This window comes from Microcaecilia unicolor, chromosome 11, assembly GCF_901765095.1.
Source record: "Microcaecilia unicolor chromosome 11, aMicUni1.1, whole genome shotgun sequence".
In the NCBI taxonomy this organism is placed as follows: domain Eukaryota; kingdom Metazoa; phylum Chordata; class Amphibia; order Gymnophiona; family Siphonopidae; genus Microcaecilia; species Microcaecilia unicolor.
Window position 1 is genome coordinate 72,567,323 of NC_044041.1, and position 17,988 is coordinate 72,585,310.

Sequence of the window (17,988 nt, forward strand, 5' to 3'; positions counted from 1 at the left end):
AGGACACCAGTTAAATAGGGCTACAAACAGCCATGGCAAATATTGTATGCGTTAGTTTGCAGAATTACTGCAAAGCCTTGCTTTTGGAGCAGAGATTTCTGTTCGATACTCTCGTGAGAGGTTTTTTTTTTTTTTTCTTTTCTTTAATGCTGTTCTGGTTGTAGAAAGGTGGACATTTGAGCTTCCCCAGAATGGCAAAACTTATGTACCTATGCCCATTAGATATGAATGCTGGACTTGATGGACTTTAGGCCTTACCCAGCATAACCATACTTCTCCGAGGACAAGCAGGCTGCTTGTTCTCACTGATGGGTGACGTCCACGGCAGCCCCTCCAATCGGAAACTTCACTAGCAAAGTCCTTTGCTAGCCCTCGCGCGCCCGCGCGCACCGCGCATGCGCGGCCGTCTTCCCGCCCGAAACCGGCTCGAGCCGGCCAGTCTTCTTTTGTCCGCACTCGGTACGGTCGTGTTTTCGCCGTGTCGAGCCCCGGAAAGTCGACCTCGCGCGTCCAATTTGTTTTGAACGTGTTTTTTTCCTTCGGGAAAGCTTTGTCCTAGTCGGGAAGTGCTCCGGAAACCCCCCGCCGGGTTTCGTGTAAATCCTCCCCGTACTTCCAGCTTTTTTGCCCCGGTAAGTTTTCTTTCGTCGTCGGGGTAGGCCTCTTTTCGGCCTCGGTCGAGATTTTTTCTCCCTCTAAATTTGGTGCTTCAAATTTCGCCATTTCGGCTTTTGATTTCGCCGGCGTGATTTTTCCGCCCATGACATCGAAGCCTTCCAGCGGCTTCAAGAAGTGCACCCAGTGCGCCCGGGTTATCTCGCTCACTGATCGACACTCGTCGTGTCTTCAGTGTCTGGGGGCCGAGCACCGCCCTCAGAACTGCAGTCTGTGTTCCCTGCTTCAAAGGCGGACTCAGGTAGCGAGACTAGCCCAGTGGAACGTGTTGTTCTCGGGCTCTTCGTCGGCATCGGCACCGGGATCTTCGAGTGCATCGACGTCGTCAGCGTCCAGACCATCTTCCTCGGCCGCCCCTGCATCGAGTGCATCGAGGCATCGGGCCTCTGCATCGGCGCCGAGACATCGGATAGCTGCATCGACGTCGGTGGTACCAGGACCTCGTCTGCTGATGTCGTCGGACGGTGGTGCATCGGGTGGAGTGCAGGTGAGGGCTGTCCATTCCCCTGCTGGTGGCGGTGAGCCCTCGGGTGGGTCTCCGCCTACCCTGAGGGCTCCTGCGGTACAGCCCCCCCGAGATCGACCTTCTTCAGTCTCGGCCCCGAGGAAGCGACGGATGGATTCGACGTCCTCCTCGTCGGTGCCGGGGAGCTCCGGTGACATGCTTCGGAAGAAATCGAAGAAGCATCGACACCGGTCTCCTCCCCGTGTCGGCACCGAGAGCTCTGGGTCGCCGAGGGATTCGGCACCCAGCAGGCATCGGCACCGAGAGGACCGCTCACCCTCTGTTCAGGAGGTGTCGATGCGCTCCGCTCTGGACAGCCCGGAACAGCCTCCACGCCCGGAACAGGTACTGACGTCGACGCCTGCATCGACCTCTCAGCCTTTCTCTGCAGCCGCTCTAAACGAGAGCCTCCGGGCCGTTCTCCCAGAGATTCTGGGAGAGCTGTTGCGCCCTACCCCTCCGGTACCGGCGGTGCTTGCGCCACCGGTACCGTCGAGCGTGGCGCCGGCTGGCCCATCGCCCAGGTTGAGGTCCCCGACGTCGGTACCGCACGCGCGGCCACCTCCCAGGAAGGCTCCCCGACTACGTCGGCGGAGGGAGCTTCGCCGATGCGGGCGAGGGAGTCTACCTCTCGATGCCCCCATCGTGGACGGGGTTCCACGGAGTCGAGCAGGGCGAGGTTGCAGACACAGGTCCGTGAACTTGTGTCTGACACCGAGGGTGAGGCCTCGTGGGAGGAAGAGGAAGATCCCAGATATTTCTCTGACGAGGAGTCTGAGGGTCTTCCGTCTGATCCCACTCCCTCTCCTGAGAGACAGCTTTCTCCTCCCGAGAGTCTGTCTTTTGCCTCCTTTGTCCGGGAGATGTCTACGGCCATCCCCTTCCCGGTGGTTGTGGAGGACGAGCCCAGGGCTGAAATGTTTGAGCTCCTGGACTATCCTTCTCCACCTAAGGAAGCGTCCACTGTTCCCTTGCACCATGTCCTGAAGAAGACATTGCTTGCGAACTGGACCAAGCCATTAACTAATCCCCACATTCCCAAGAAGATCGAGTCCCAGTACCGGATCCATGGGGACCCAGAGCTGATGCGCACTCAGTTGCCTCATGACTCTGGAGTTGTGGATTTGGCCCTAAAGAAGGCTAAGAGTTCTAGGGAACATGCTTCGGCGCCCCCGGGCAAGGACGCTAGAACCTTAGACTCCTTTGGGAGGAAGGCCTACCATTCCTCTATGCTCGTGTCCAAGATCCAGTCTTACCAGCTCTACACGAGCATACACATGCGGAATAATGTGCGGCAGTTGGCGGGCTTGGTTGATGCTCTTCCCCCTGAGCAAGCCAAGCCTTTTCAGGAGGTGGTCAGGCAGCTGAAGGCGTGCAGAAAATTCCTGGCCAGAGGAGTTTATGACACTTTTGATGTTGCGTCCAGGGCCGCTGCTCAAGGTGTGGTGATGCGCAGGCTCTCATGGCTGCGTGCCGCCGACCTGGAGAATAGAATCCAGCAGCGGATTGCGGACTCGCCTTGCCGTGCGGATAACATTTTTGGCGAAAAAGTCGAGCAGGTGGTAGAGTCTCTCCACCAGCGGGACACCGCATTCGACAAGTTCGCCCGCCGGCAGCCTTCAGCTTCTACCTCTACAGGTAGACGATTTTTCGGGGGAAGGAAGACTGTTCCCTATACTTCTGGCAAGCGTAGGTACAATCCTCCTTCCCGACAGCCTGCGGCCCAGGCTAAGCCCCAGCGCGCTCGCTCTCGTCAGCAGCGTGCGAATCAGCAAGGCCCCGCGGCTCCCCAGCAAAAGCAAGGGGCGAGCTTTTGACTGGCTCCAGCAGAGCATAGCCGACATCCAAGTGTCAGTGCCAGGCGACCTGCCTGTCGGAGGGAGGTTGAAAGCTTTTCACCAAAGGTGGCCTCTCATAACCTCCGATCAGTGGGTTCTCCAAATAGTCCGGCAAGGATACACCCTCAATTTGGCCTCACAACCTCCAAATTGTCCACCGGGAGCTCAGTCCTACAGCTTCCAGCACAAGCAGGTACTTGCAGAGGAACTCTCCGCCCTTCTCAGCGCCAATGCGGTCGAGCCCGTGCCATCCGGGCAAGAAGGGCTGGGGTTCTATTCCAGGTACTTCCTTGTGGAAAAGAAAACAGGGGGGATGCGTCCCATCCTAGACCTAAGGGCCCTGAACAAATATCTCGTAAAAGAAAAGTTCAGGATGCTTTCCCTGGGCACCCTTCTCCCCATGATTCAGCAAAACGATTGGCTATGCTCTCTGGACTTGAAGGATGCCTACACACACATCCCGATACTGCCAGCTCACAGACAGTATCTGCGATTTCAGCTGGGCGCACGCCACTTCCAGTACTGTGTGCTACCCTTTGGGCTCGCCTCTGCGCCCAGGGTGTTCACAAAGTGCCTAGCTGTGGTAGCAGCGGCGCTTCGCAGGCTGGGGGTGCACGTGTTCCCATATCTCGACGATTGGCTGGTGAAGAACACATCCGAGGCAGGAGCCCTGCAGTCCATGCAGATGACTATTCGCCTCCTGGAGCTACTGGGGTTTGTGATAAATTACCCAAAGTCCCATCTTCTCCCAGTGCAGAAACTCGAATTCATCGGAGCCCTGCTGGATTCTCGGACGGCTCGCGCCTATCTCCCAGAGGCGAGGGCCAACAACTTGTTGTCCCTCGTCTCGCGGGTGCGAGCGTCCCAGCAGATCACAGCTCGGCAGATGTTGAGATTGCTGGGCCACATGGCTTCCACAGTTCATGTGACTCCCATGGCCCGCCTTCACATGAGATCTGCTCAATGGACCCTAGCCTCCCAGTGGTATCAGGCCGCCGGGGGTCTAGAGGACGTGATCCACCTGTCCACGAGTTTTCTCGAATCCCTGTATTGGTGGACGATTTGCTCCAATTTGACTCTGGGACGTCCCTTCCAAATTCCTCAGCCTCAAAAAGTGCTGACCACGGATGCGTCTCTCCTGGGATGGGGAGCTCATGTCGATGGGCTTCACACCCAAGGAAGGTGGTCCCTCCAAGAAAGCGATCTACAGATCAATCTTCTGGAGTTGCGAGCGATCTGGAACGCTCTGAAGGCTTTCAGAGATCGGCTGTCCCACCAAATTATCCAAATTCAGACAGACAATCAGGTTGCCATGTACTATGTCAACAAGCAGGGGGGCACCGGATCTCGCCCCCTGTGTCAGGAAGCCGTCAGCATGTGGCTCTGGGCTCGCCGTCAAGGCATGGTGCTCCAAGCCACATATCTGGCAGGCGTAAACAACAGTCTGGCCGACAGGTTGAGCAGGATTATGCAACCTCACGAGTGGTCGCTCAATTCCCGTGTGGTGCGACAGATCTTCCAGGCGTGGGGCACCCCCCTGGTGGATCTCTTCGCATCTCAAGTGAACCACAAGGTCCCTCAGTTCTGTTCCAGGCTTCAGGCCCACGGCAGACTGGCGTCGGATGCCTTCCTCCTGGATTGGGGGGAAGGTCTGCTGTATGCTTATCCTCCCATTCCTCTGGTGGGGAAGACTTTGTTGAAACTCAAGCAAGACCGAGGCACCATGATTCTGATTGCTCCCTTTTGGCCGCGTCAGATCTGGTTCCCTCTTCTTCTGGAGTTATCCTCCGAAGAACCGTGGAGATTGGAGTGTTTTCCGACCCTCATCACGCAGGACGAAGGGGCTCTTCTGCATCCCAACCTCCAGTCCCTGGCTCTCACGGCCTGGATGTTGAGGGCGTAGACTTTGCCTCTTTGGGTCTGCCAGAGGGTGTCTCCCGCATCTTGCTTGCTTCCAGGAAAGACTCCACTAAGAGAAGTTACTTCTTTCATTGGAGGAGGTTTGCCGTCTGGTGTGACAGCAAGGCCCTAGATCCTCGCTCTTGTCCTACACAGACCCTGCTTGAATACCTTCTCCACTTGTCTGAGTCTGGTCTGAAGACCAACTCCGTAAGGGTTCACCTTAGTGCAATCAGTGCATACCATTACCAAGTGGAAGGTAAGCCGATCTCAGGACAGCCTTTAGTTGTTCGCTTCATGAGAGGTTTGCTTTTGTCAAAGCCCCCTGTCAAGCCTCCTACAGTGTCATGGGATCTCAATGTCGTTCTCACCCAGCTGATGAAACCTCCTTTCGAGCCACTGAATTCCTGCCATCCGAAGTACTTGACCTGGAAGGTCATTTTCTTGGTGGCAGTTACCTCGGCTCGTAGAGTCAGTGAGCTTCAGGCCCTGGTAGCCCAGGCCCCTTACACCAAATTTCATCACAACAGAGTAGTCCTCCGCACTCACCCTAAGTTTCTGCCAAAGGTTGTGTCGGAGTTCCATCTGAACCAGTCAATTGTCTTGCCAACATTCTTTCCCCGTCCTCATTCCTGCCCTGCTGAACGTCAGCTGCACACATTGGACTGCAAGAGAGCATTGGCCTTCTATCTGGAGCGGACACAGCCCCACAGACAGTCCGCCCAATTGTTTGTTTCTTTTGATCCCAACAAGAGGGGAGTGGCTGTAGGGAAACGCACCATATCCAATTGGCTAGCAGATTGCATTTCCTTCACTTACGCCCAGGCTGGGCTGGCTCTTGAGGGTCATGTCACGGCTCATAATGTTAGAGCCATGGCAGCGTCGGTAGCCCACTTGAAGTCAGCCACCATGGAGGAAATTTGCAAAGCTGCGACGTGGTCATCTGTCCACACATTCACATCTCATTACTGCCTGCAGCAGGATACCCGACGTGACAGTCGGTTCGGGCAGTCAGTTCTTCAGAACCTGTTTGGGCTTTAGGATCCAACTCCACCCCCCGAGGGCCCTGTTTGTTCTGTTCCAGGCTACACTCTCAGTTAGTTGGTAAATTTTTTAGGTCAATCTCAGTTATGTCCTCGCCGTTGCGAGGCCCAATTGACCAATGTTGTTGTTTTGAGTGAGCCTGGGGGCTAGGGATACCCCATCAGTGAGAACAAGCAGCCTGCTTGTCCTCGGAGAAAGCGAATGCTACATACCTGTAGAAGGTATTCTCCGAGGACAGCAGGCTGATTGTTCTCACAAACCCGCCCGCCTCCCCTTTGGAGTTGTGTCTTCCCTTGAAGTGTATTGTCTTGCTACATACTGGACTGGCCGGCTCGAGCCGGTTTCGGGCGGGAAGACGGCCGCGCATGCGCGGTGCGCGCGGGCGCGCGAGGGCTAGCAAAGGACTTTGCTAGTGAAGTTTCCGATTGGAGGGGCTGCCGTGGACGTCACCCATCAGTGAGAACAATCAGCCTGCTGTCCTCGGAGAATACCTTCTACAGGTATGTAGCATTCGCTTTATGTACCTATGGTATAAATACACAGGAAGTGAGTGAATCCCCTTCCAATTGAAAGAACACTCTGGAGTGAAGGCGCATAGAATGAAAATGAAAAAGGACAAACTTGGAAATTACCTGTAACGAAAAAAGTGAAGTTGTGCCACAGCCACTTGGTGAAGGCAGTGTAGACAAGACTGTATCTGAATTCAAGAAAGCTTGATATAACATCAGGTCTCTAAGAAAGAGGAAGAGATAGCAGATGGTATGTATAGGCATACTGGACCAAACCAGGATGTTTATAATCTGCCAATGCTGAACTGATAGAGTAGAGACAAACACGAGTAGATGGTTTGAGGACCGTCCACTATCTTTAAGTGAAAGGATGACTTTATTCTCTAAGTGACCATATGTCCTGTAAAAACCAGAAGAAAGCTAAAATGAAAAATGAGAGGCTTCAAGGCAGTTGGAAAAGAAGGGAAGACATGAATAAAGCATGCCTGCTAAGGCAGCTGAGTGACTGGGAGCTTGGTAGACAGGACTGTCCCTCAGAGAATATGAAAGAGCTGATATATCCCCATGGCATCTGAACAATATACTGTATGCCTCTAGAGAAGGCTTCTTAAAGTCGGAAAAAGAAAACACTGTATAACACTACAGCCATTGAGAGTGTCTGTTAAGTTCTTAAAACACTATATAACATCATACGCATGGAGTAAAATGCTTGAAAGGAACTAAGATATTATGGTCAGAATTGCAAAGTACCAATCAATTGACTCTTAGACAATGTAGTCCTATTCACCAGGGAATGAGAAAGACAGAAATTTACTCTATGCCTATAGAGAAAGTTTCTAAAGTTCTTAAAACACTGTATAATACTACAGCTATTGAGGAAAATGCTTGAAATGAATTATGATATTATGATAAGATGTAGATTTTCCACCAGGCAATGAAAAATGACTGAGCACCAGAAAAAACTAGTGTTAACAGCCCCGTGATACATAGAAATTTAAAAGAAGAAAAGCTTGTTATATATCCATATATGAAAGGAGCCCCCTTTCAACCAAATATTGCCTGCTGATGTGAAGAGCATTTTAGAATACGCCGTTCAGCACATACAAAAGTGTACACATCTTGGAGCCGAACTGCTCTATGAACTGCAGCCTTACCTTCAGCAGAGAGATCCCCGACTGATAAGATGGAGGGAGAAACAAAATGGCCGCCGTTCGCTCCACTGGCCCTGTGGCGATCGTCGACAGCGCGCCCGACACCTCCGAACAAGCGGAGCCCAGTGGAACGGCGAAGAAACAACAGCCGGCGAAAAAGGCCCCGAAAAAACTGGAGGCAGCACCGGACCCGAAGAAACCTTGAAGGGAGAGCAAAATTTACACGTTCCGGCTGCGTGAACTGCGCGACGCTGACCGACAGCAGCTGTTTGAACTTTTAAGCCATATCAGAAAAAACAGGTGGCCGCGCTTACGCGGTTCGCACCTTTCTTTTTTTTTTTTTTTTCATTTGTTTAAACTGCCGCCGCCAAAACGCAAGAAAATGGAGGAAATTAAATCTGACGAGAAAAATCGCTGTTTAAAGTCACAGATACTGAATTATTTTCTTCTGTTTGTTTTTTTATAACCCCTCAATCATAATAAAACACTGGAGCTGCCTGCTCGTTAGAAGTCTGGGGAAAGAAAGGCTGCTTCTTTGAATTTACTTTTATTTGATTTAATTCTTTTAAAGCAGCTACCTGTTAAAAGTGGCTGCCTCTCCCAAAGACGGTACACCTTTCCAGAGAAAGGGACGGCCCTTCCCTGCTAAGCCAGGGAGATGGGGAGGAAGGGGGGTGGACTCGAGACACCCGAGTTTAACACCCCCGAGGCTGTCAAAGAAAGAAGAGAAAGGAAACCCTGTCAAGCCTCTAAATAAGATTCCAGGCACAGAAGAATTATCACAAATATCTGTAATATCTAAAGAGAAAAGGAGAGAGACTAATGGGCTCACTTCCTACCTGCTGGGAGACTGAGAAAATACTGAGGCTAAGGTCACATGGCCAGGGCTCCTATTGGCTCTCTAGAGTCAGAGTTTTTTCTCAGTCTCCACCTGCTGGTAGGCGAGCACAACCCATCAGTCCAATCCTGGTCCGGTCCGGAGGGACGCTAAGGAATCTTTGTTGCTCTCCTTGCACAGAGTGGAGCTCATTCTGCTGTGTTTATGCCAGGGCTGGAGGGCAGCCAACTGTTAGCCCTGACTCTGGTGACCCCAGCAGCTGAGCACACCTGTAGAAACAACAGCTGTTCTGCTGCTGTGGTCGCTAGAGTTGTGACAATGGTTGACTGCCCTCCAGCCCAGGCATAAGCACTACTGGAGGTGTAGGTGCCAGCTGCAGCAGCATTATTGCTTCTGTACTTGCACAGAGGATTGCAGGCACCCTCACTGCACAGAGGACTACTTGGGGGGGGGGGGGGGGGGGGGGGTCAGAGCACATTTGTACCGGGAGGTCTGCTGCAACTCCTTGGTGCCAGCACCCCAACTGACAGTCTAGCGAAGCTGTAGTCTCTAGTGACCCCAGCATCAGAAGCCTTTATGCAGAATCCACAGAGAGCCACAGGAGCACATGGAATTACTGTCTGTGATTTCTGCAGGCACGCTCCTGCTGCTGGGATCGCCAGAGTCATGACAGAACGGTTGACTGCCGTCTAGTCCAGCGCTTCTGCTTCAGAAGTGTCCGTGTCATCACTGACACCAGTGGCACCCTCACTGCACAGAGGACAGTGGGGTGGGGGTGTCAGCGTAGATTCAGATTGAAAGGTCTGCAGCAATTCCTTGGTGCTGACACCCCTGACAGTGCAGTGAAACTCCAGTCTTTAGTGACCCCAGCATCAGAAGCATGCCAGCAAAAGCCACAGAGAGCCCTGTTCTGAGTCCCACAGAAGCACTCTGAACCGGGCTGTCTATGGTTTCTGCAGGCACATTCCTGATGCTGAGGTCCACTGGAGTCACAGCAAGACATTTGGCTGCCTTCTAGTTCAGTCTTTGGTGCTGTTGTGGAAGTGTCCCAGCATCACGGGTTCCAGCAGCACCCTCACTGCAGAGAGGACTGCTAGGGAGGAGGGTGGAATCGGTGGCAATTTGGCCCGAGGTGCGCTGCAGCAGGAAGATTTGCAAGTGCCGGTTCACTGTTCAGCGCTCTACTGCTGCCCCAAAAAAAGTATGTTGCCAGTCTGCATCCGTGACACACTTTGCTGTGCTTCGTGACACACAGATTGAGAACCGCTGCTCTAGGGCTAAGACAAAATTGAAACAGAGGCATATAGAAAATCACAGTAGAAAAAGACCCCACATCCTATCCAGTTTGCCCATCCATAGCAACTACTTAGCTCTACAATCCCTCTGTCTTAGAGCTCCTCTGCACTTGTCCTGTGATTTTTCTGAATTCACACACAATCCTTCCTCTCCATTAGGAGGCTATCTGACACTTCCACTACCCTTTCTGAGAAGTAGTATTTCCTTACATTACTCTTGAAATCAGTCCACTTTCACCTTCATCCTATGTGCCCATGTTCCAGAGCTTCCTTTTACATAAGAGATTTGCCTCCTGTGCATTGATGCCATGGAAGAATTTTAAAAGTCTCTCTCATCTCTCTCTTTCAAAGTATATATATTGTTCTACCCAGTGAAGACCTCTTTTGTTCATATCTACCATTCTCCGAGGACAAGCAGGCTGCTTGTTCTCACATATAGGTGACGTCCACGGCAGCCCCAGGTCCGGAAAATCTTCCTAGCAACAAAGGTTGCTAAAGCCTTCGAGCACGCGGGTGTACGCACCGCAGATGCGCGGCCATCTTCCCGCCTGTCGCACAAGAGTCCCGCTTCAGTCTTTTTTTCCGCGGTCAGGAGCGGCTGTTTACGGCGGTTCTGTTGCCCCAGAAAAAGAAGAGCGTTCACTTAGCCGGCTTTTCGCCAAATTTTTTCTTTGTTTTTCTTCGTGTGCGGCTTGCGTTTGAGCTGTTCCGGATTTTCTTAAAAAAAAAAAAAAGTTTCCTTTATTTTCCTTAGTTTATCCCCACCATTCCTAAGAAAGTTGAGTCCCAGTAATCGGATTCACGGGGACCCGGAGTTGATGAGGGCCCAGTTGCCTCATGACTCTGGGGTTGTGGATTCCGCTCTCAAGAAAGCCAAAAGTACGAGAGATTTTGCCTCGGCGCCCCCAGGAAGGGAAGCTCGGACTTTGGACTCTTTTGGGAGGAAGGCCTACTAGCCCTCTATGCTCATCTCCAAAATTCAGTCTTACCAGCTCTACATGAGCATTCACTTGTGGAGCAGTGTGAAGCAACTGGCGGACTTGGTCGATCAGCTCCCTTTGGAGTAGGCCAAGCCTTTTCGGGAGGTGGTCTGGCAGCTGAATGCGTGTTGTAAATTCCTATCCAGGGGTACTTACGATTCTTTTGATGTGGCGTCCAGAGCTGCTGCTCAGGGTATAGTGATGCGCAGACTCTCATGGCTGCATGTCTCTGACCTCGACAATCGTCTCCAGCAGCGGCTTGTGGATGATCCTTGCTGGGGGGATAATATTTTCGGCGAGAAAGTCGAACAGGTGGTAGAGCAGCTCCACCAGCGGGAAACCACATTCAACAAACTCTCCCACCGGGCACCTTATGCTGAAGGCGCCCGGTGGGAGAGTTTGTCGAATGTGGTTTCCCGCTGGTGGAGCTGCTCTACGGGGGAAGGAAGAATGCTCCCTATGCTTACAATAAGCGTAGGTACAATCCACCTTCCTGCCAGTCTGCTGAGGCTCAACCCCAGTGCGCTCGTTCACGTGAACAGCGTGCGCCTCGACAGGCCCCTGCAGCTCCCCAGCAAAAGCAAGGGATGGGCTTTTGACTGGCTCCAGGCGAGCATAGCCGCAATAAAAGTGTCCGTGCCGGACGATCTACCAGTCGGGGGGGGGGGGAGAGAGGTTAAAAATTTTTCACCAAAGGTGGCCTCTTTTAACCTCCGATCAGTGGGTTCTTCAAATAGTCCAGCGGGGATACTCCCTCAATTTGATCTCCAAACCTCCAAATTGCCCACCGGGAGCTCAGTCCTTCAGCTTCCAGCACAGGCAGGTACTTGCAGAGGAACTCTCTGCTCTTCTCAGCATCAATGTGGTCGAGCCCGTGCCACTGGGGCAAGAAGGGCTGGGATTCTATTCCTGGTACTTCCCTGGGCAAAAGAAAACAGGGGGGATGCATCCCATCCTAGACCTAAGGGCCCTGAACAAATATCTGATTCAAGAAAAGTTCAGGATTCTTTCCCTGGGCACCCTTCTTCCCGTGATTCAGAAAAACGACTGGCTATGCTCTCTGGACTTAAAGGATGCTTATACACACATCCCGATACTGCCAGCTCACAGGCAGTATCTTCGATTCCATCTGGGAACACAGCACTTTCAGTATTGTGTACTGCCCTTTGGGCTCGCCTTTGCGCCCTGGGTGTTCACCAAATGCCTGGCGGTTGTTGCAGCGTCGCTACGCAGGCTGGGAGTGCATGTGTTCCCTTATCGCGACGATTGGCTGGTAAAGAACACCTCGGAGGCAGGAGCTCTACAGTCAATGCAGATGACTATTCAACTCCTGGAGCTACTGGGGTTTGTCATAAATTACCCAAAGTCCCACTTTCTTCCAGTTCAGAGTTCATAGGAGCCCTGCTGGACTCAGACGGCTCATGCCTACCTTCCCGAAGTGAGGGCAGACAATCTTCTGTCGCTGGTTTCCTTGGCCAGAGCATCTCAGCAGATCACAGCTCGGCAGATGTTGAGACTCCTGGGCCATATGGCCTCCACAGTTCATGTGACTCCCATGGCCCGTCTTCACATGAGGTCAGCTCAATGGACCCTAGCTTCCCAGTGGTATCAAGCTGCTGGGGATCTAGAGGATGCAGTCCAGTTGTCCACCACTTTTCACAATTCCCTGATATGGTGGACAATTCGCTCCAATTTGACCTTGGGACGTCCTTTCCAAATTCCTCAGCCTCAAAAAGTGCTGACTACGGATGCATCTCTCCTAGAGTGGGGAGCTCATGTAGATGGGCTCCACACTCAGGGAGCTTGGTCCCTTCAGGAATCAGGTCTTCAGATCAGTCTCCTGGAGTTGCAAGTGATCTGGAACGCTCTAAAGGCTTTCAGAGATCGGCTGTCCAATCAAATTATCCAAATTCAGACAGACAACCAGGTTGCCATGTACTATGTCAACAAGCAGGGGGGCACTGGATCTCGCCCCCTGTGTCGGTCGGGGGGGCCGCCAAGATGTGGCTTTGGGCTCGCCGCCATGGCATGTTTCTCCAGGCCACGTATCTGGCAGGCGTAAACAACAGTCTGGCCGACAGGTTGAGCAGGATAATGCAACCTCACGAGTGGTCTGTCAACAGGGCAGTTGTCCACAAGATCTTCCGAGCGTGGGGCACCCCCTCGGTGGATCTTTTTGCCACTCAGAATAATTACAAGGTCTCTCAGTTCTGTTCCAGACTTCAGGCCCATGACAGGCTAGCCTCAGATGCCTTTCTCCTACATTGGGGGTCAGGCCTTCTGTATGCGTATCCTCCCATACCTCTAGTAGGGAAGACTTTGCTGAAACTCAGGCAAGACCGCGGAACCATGATTCTGATTGCTCCCTTCTGGCCGTGTCAGATTTGGTTCCCTCTTCTTCTGGAGTTATCCTCCGCAGAACCGTGGAGATTGGAGTGTTTTCCAACCCTCATCACTCAGAACGAGGGAGCGCTTCTTCATCCCAACCTCCAGTGTCTGGCTCTCACGGCCTGGATGTTGAGAGTGTAGATTTCGCCTCCTTGGGTATTTCTGAGGATGTCTCCCGAGTCTTGCTTGCTTCCAGGAAAGATTCCACAAAGAGGTGTTACTCTTTCAAATAGAGGAGGTTTGCCGTCTGGTGTGACAGCAAGGCCCTTGATCCTCGCTCTTGTCCTACACAGACCCTGCTTGAATACCTTCTGCACTTGTCAGAGTCTGGTCTCAAGACCAACTCCGTAAGAGTTCATCTTAGTGCAATTAGTGCTTTCCATTATTGTGTAGAGGGTAAGCCTATCTCTGGACAGCCTTTAGTTGTTCGCTTTATGAGAGGTTTGCTTTTGTCAAAGCCCCCAGTCAAACCTCCACCAGTGTCATGGGATCTCAACGTCGTCCTCACCCAGCTGATGAAACCTCCTTTTGAGCCACTGGATTCCTGCCATCTGAAGTTCTTGATCTGGAAGGTCATTTTCTTGGTGGCTGCTACTTCAGCTCGTAGAGTCAGTGAGCTTCAAGCCTTGGTAGCCTGTGCTCCTTATACTAAATTTCATCATAACAGAGTAGATCTCCGCACTCACCCTAAGTTCTTGCCAAAGGTGGTGTCTGAGTTCCATCTGAACCAGTCAATTGTCTTGCCAACTTTCTTTCCATGGCCTCATACCCACCCTGCTGAACGTCAGTTGCATACATTGGACTGCAAGAGAGCATTGGCCTTCTATGTGGAGCGGACAAGCCCCTTCAGACAGGCCGCCCAAATGTTCGTTTCTTTTGTCCCTAACAGAAGGGGAGTGGCTGTCGGGAAACGCACCATTTCTAATTGGCTAGCAGATTGCATTTCCTTCACTTACGCCCAAGCTGGGCTGACTCTTGAGGGTCATGTCACGGCTCATAGTGTTAGAGCCATGGCAGCATCAGTGGCCCACTTGAAGTCAGCCACTATCGAAGAGATTTACAAGGCTGCAATTTGGTCATCAGTCCACACATTCACATCTCATTACTGCCTTCAGCAGGATAGCCGATGCGACAGTCGGTTTGAGCAGTCGGTGCTGCAGAAACTGTTCAGAGTTTAGAATACAACTCCCCCCCCCCCCCCCCCCCCCCATTTTTATTCTGTTCCAGGCTGCACTCTCAGTTAGATGTTTCTTCGTAGGTCAATCTTTATGTCCTCGCCTTTGCGAGACCCAATTGACCGTTTGTTGTTTTGAGTGAGCCTGGGGGCTAGATATACCCATATGTGAGAACAAGCAGCCTGCTTGTCCTCGGAGAAAGCAAAGTTACTTACCTGTAGCAGGTATTCTCTGAGGACAGCAGGCTGATTGTTCTCACCAACCCACCCTCTTTGGAGTTGTTCCTTTCTTTGGTTTTGCTTCCTAAGTTGACTGAAGTGGGACTCTCGCGCGACAGGCAGGAAGATGGCCGCGCATGCGCAGTTCGCGCACCCGCGCGCTCGAAGGCTTTAGCAACCTTTGTTGCTAGGAAGATTTTCCGGACCTGGGGCTGCCGTGGACGTAACCCATATATGAGAACAATCAGCCTGCTGTCCTCGGACAATACCTGCTACAGGTAAGTAACTTCGCTTTTCCAGTATCCTTATGAAGAAGCATTGTCTTCCAGGTTAAGGGCTGAGGGCTTGTGGGCTGTGCTTCATTTCTTTGTTTTTCTTTCTGTTGATAGAATTTTGGTCTCCTCTACAAGACTGTTCAGAAGCTGTCTCTCAAAGTGAAGCAGCAGTAATGTGATGGATCACCATTCCTCCGTCGCCTATTCCAGCTTGGTGAAACCACACCTGCTGGGCAACCACTGAGCCATGATGAACCAACTAGTGCTTCCGCTTCCCACCCAAATCTGATGAAACCAAACTGTAATTGTTCTTTGCCCTGGCCCCTGTTTTCACAGAGTGGGAGAAGAAGGGGAGGGGCTTACACAGACCTCAGTCACTACTGTGTATTGTACTCACTAGGCAGAGACTTAAGGTGGCCCTGCAGAGTCGGGACTTCCTCTGTATTATGTATTTCTGTAAGGAGAATGGTTATAGCAGCCATTGCTCGGCAAAGTGTGCCATACAAGCAGATTCTAAGCAGGTTGCTTAACTGCAGTCTCCACCACTAATGTTATAATGGTTTCTTATGACAATATATTTGCAGATACACTGTTGCTTTTATTTATAATGACAGGGATTTCTTTTCTATTTTGTTCCCCTCTTCCCCATTTTGGTTTGTCTTTAATCACTGTGCTCAATTGTGTTTTTCCTTTGGGTTTCTCACTGTCCCTTGCACTCTGTCCACAATCGGTTTGTAAATGATGGCCATGCAGGAAGGTATTTGCAAATAATGTGGGGAAAATAGCCCCTTGCTGAAAAAAAAAATAAAATAATTTTGGAAAATCTTGCCTAAGATTTCTTTCTGTAGTTTGATGGTATAAGTGGAGGAGTAATCTAACAATGTGGTGGCCTGAGAACCAGAGAGACTAGGTTCAATTACCAACGCAGTTTTTTGTCACTCTGGGCAAGTCATGTAACCCTCCTTTGCTCCAGGTACAAAATAATTACTGTGTGCAAGATGTAAGCCACTTTGATCATAACCACAGAAAGGTGGTATATCAAATCCCATCCACTTTCCCTTTTTATGTTGTGTGCTAGGCTTTGCTATCATGAGCTATGCCCCTGTGCATAGATGTTTGCGATCCAGTTAGAGAGATGTGGACCTGGTGTAGAGAATTTGGTAAAAATGTGATGGTTTATTTATCTTTCAAATATCACTAGGTTTACGGAATTCTCCATGAAATTAACCAGTTGTAGACTTAAAGCAAATTGAAGAAAATAATTTTTTCATTTAGTGCACAATCAAGCTGTAGAACTGGAGGGTGTGGTTAAGGTAAATCACATAGCTGGCTTTAGGAAAGACTTGGACAAATTTCTGGAGGACAACAGGAATTGGGGCAGCCTGAAAAGAGCTGGGCTTGATGAGCCGTTGGTCTAGCAGATATGACACAGTTGGTTCTTCAAACTTTTGGTTTGGCAAAAACTTAAGAGGGAAAATAATATATCCGATTTAATGGAGGAATAGCACCAGAAGGAATTTTCAGAAACTTCTAATATCTTTTAAGTACATCTAGGGGAGCAATTCCTGGGGGATTTAGGAAAGTTCCAAGATTTAACCTATGACTGTAATTCTCCAACTGCTCAAGCCTTCTCTGCAGAATTACTTTATCCTTCACTAAAGCAGTCAAGTCTTGCAAGTTCTTTATGTCTCCTTTAACTCCTGAAATTTCAGCTATAAATTCAACCTTCGTGCCTTCTAAAGATTATCAACAGTACTCACTAAAGTAGAAACCTCTTATGTCTGTGCAGCGCTGCATATGCCTTGTAGCGCTATAGAAATGCTAAATAGTAGTAGTAGTAGGGTAGACTTAAGTCACCATTAAGGAGGGAAGTCCATACGCTATCTGGCGTCACCACCTCGGGTTTCCTTTTCAGAGCTAAATTTCCACAAACTTCTGTACTCCATCTGGAACCGCAGCTTCAGTTCCTCAAATAGGACCTTTCTTCAGCGACTTCCACATTGGAAGGCCCACGCTGATCCATGTGGGCGAGGCAGCGTATTAGGAATTGGAGGGGAGAGAGAGAGCGAGAACACCCAGCCCCAAGTCTCTGGGGTCTTCCAAACCCAGAGCAACAACAGGGCTCCTGCCGGACAGCATCGGGGTTCTAATGGCAAAACTGTCTGCTGCGATGGCAGAGATGTTCGGACTGTCAAGGACCAGGCCTTTACAGTCCATTTACACTTTGTGTGCGGCATAATAGAGAAGGAAAATGTTTACCCCCACAGCAGGTAGGGAGGCTTAAACAGCTAGAGAAAGCATGCCGCCATTTTGACATACCCCCTGGTATAAACATTTATAAGATAAATCCTATCTGATAAAATTATGTTAAAGAAGAATTATTTATTTAGCACATTTATACCCCACATTTTCCCACTAGTTGCAGGCTCAATGGTGTCAAGAAACCACAAGAAACTTTTTTTTTTATTAAAAATTTGAGTACTGCTTAAGAAATACTCCCCTCTTTGTGAAGGAAGAATTTTATAGTCTTACAACTCAGGTCACATACCTTTCATTACTAAGCAGGGTCTAAAGTACCCCAACAGAAGAGGGTTGTTTAAAAGCTAGGCGCAGTTTGTTCCATCTGAAGCCCTCTGCCAGCACCAGCACCATAGGCAAAAGGAAAGAAATTACATTCTTATTGGATAATTTTCTTTCCTTTAATCATACTAGACATGTCCATCCATGGGCAGGGGACCCGACAGCCGCACGACTGTTCCGTGCATCCCCTTGCTAGGAGGAAGGGAGGTAGAGGCAGGAATGTTGCACAGGTGCCCCAAAGTGGTGTACCTGTCTTTCCCCCCTTTTCTTCCCAGATAATGAATGATGAGAGATGAATTTTCACCTTGCTGTTTAATTGTGTTGTATGCTGCATTTTATTATGATCATGCTGTCACTATAATTGAAATTGCCTCCACCTGTTCCACTTGTACACTGCCTAGGGGAATTTCTTAAAAAAAAAAAAAAGGAAGTCTTAATAAATATATTAATTTTAAAACCAGAGCAACACTTGCTGCTAAAAAGTCAGATCCTCCAAATTGTATGCTTTACATCTTAAAAGCCACCAATGTTATACCAGATCTTCCATGTGGAAAGCAAAGCAGTGGATCTGGGAGAGGCCAAGTGTCCTCTGGATGCTGATCAAGTTGCCCAGAGCTG

General features: G+C 50.5%; 1 protein-coding gene across 4 annotated transcripts in view; it reads left to right on the forward strand.

The window, feature by feature from the left end:
* NCLN (nicalin) overlaps window positions 1-15,589 on the forward strand; it is a 50,523-nt gene extending 34,934 nt beyond the window's left edge. For all 4 annotated transcript variants that reach the window (XM_030218857.1, XM_030218856.1, XM_030218859.1 and 1 more), the window contains exon 15: window positions 14,905-15,589. In XM_030218857.1, the coding sequence (XP_030074717.1) occupies window positions 14,905-14,964 (60 nt within the window). In that variant the 3' untranslated portion in view covers window positions 14,965-15,589. The remainder of the gene's footprint in view (window positions 1-14,904) is intronic.
* The last annotated feature ends 2,399 nt before the right edge of the window (window positions 15,590-17,988 follow it).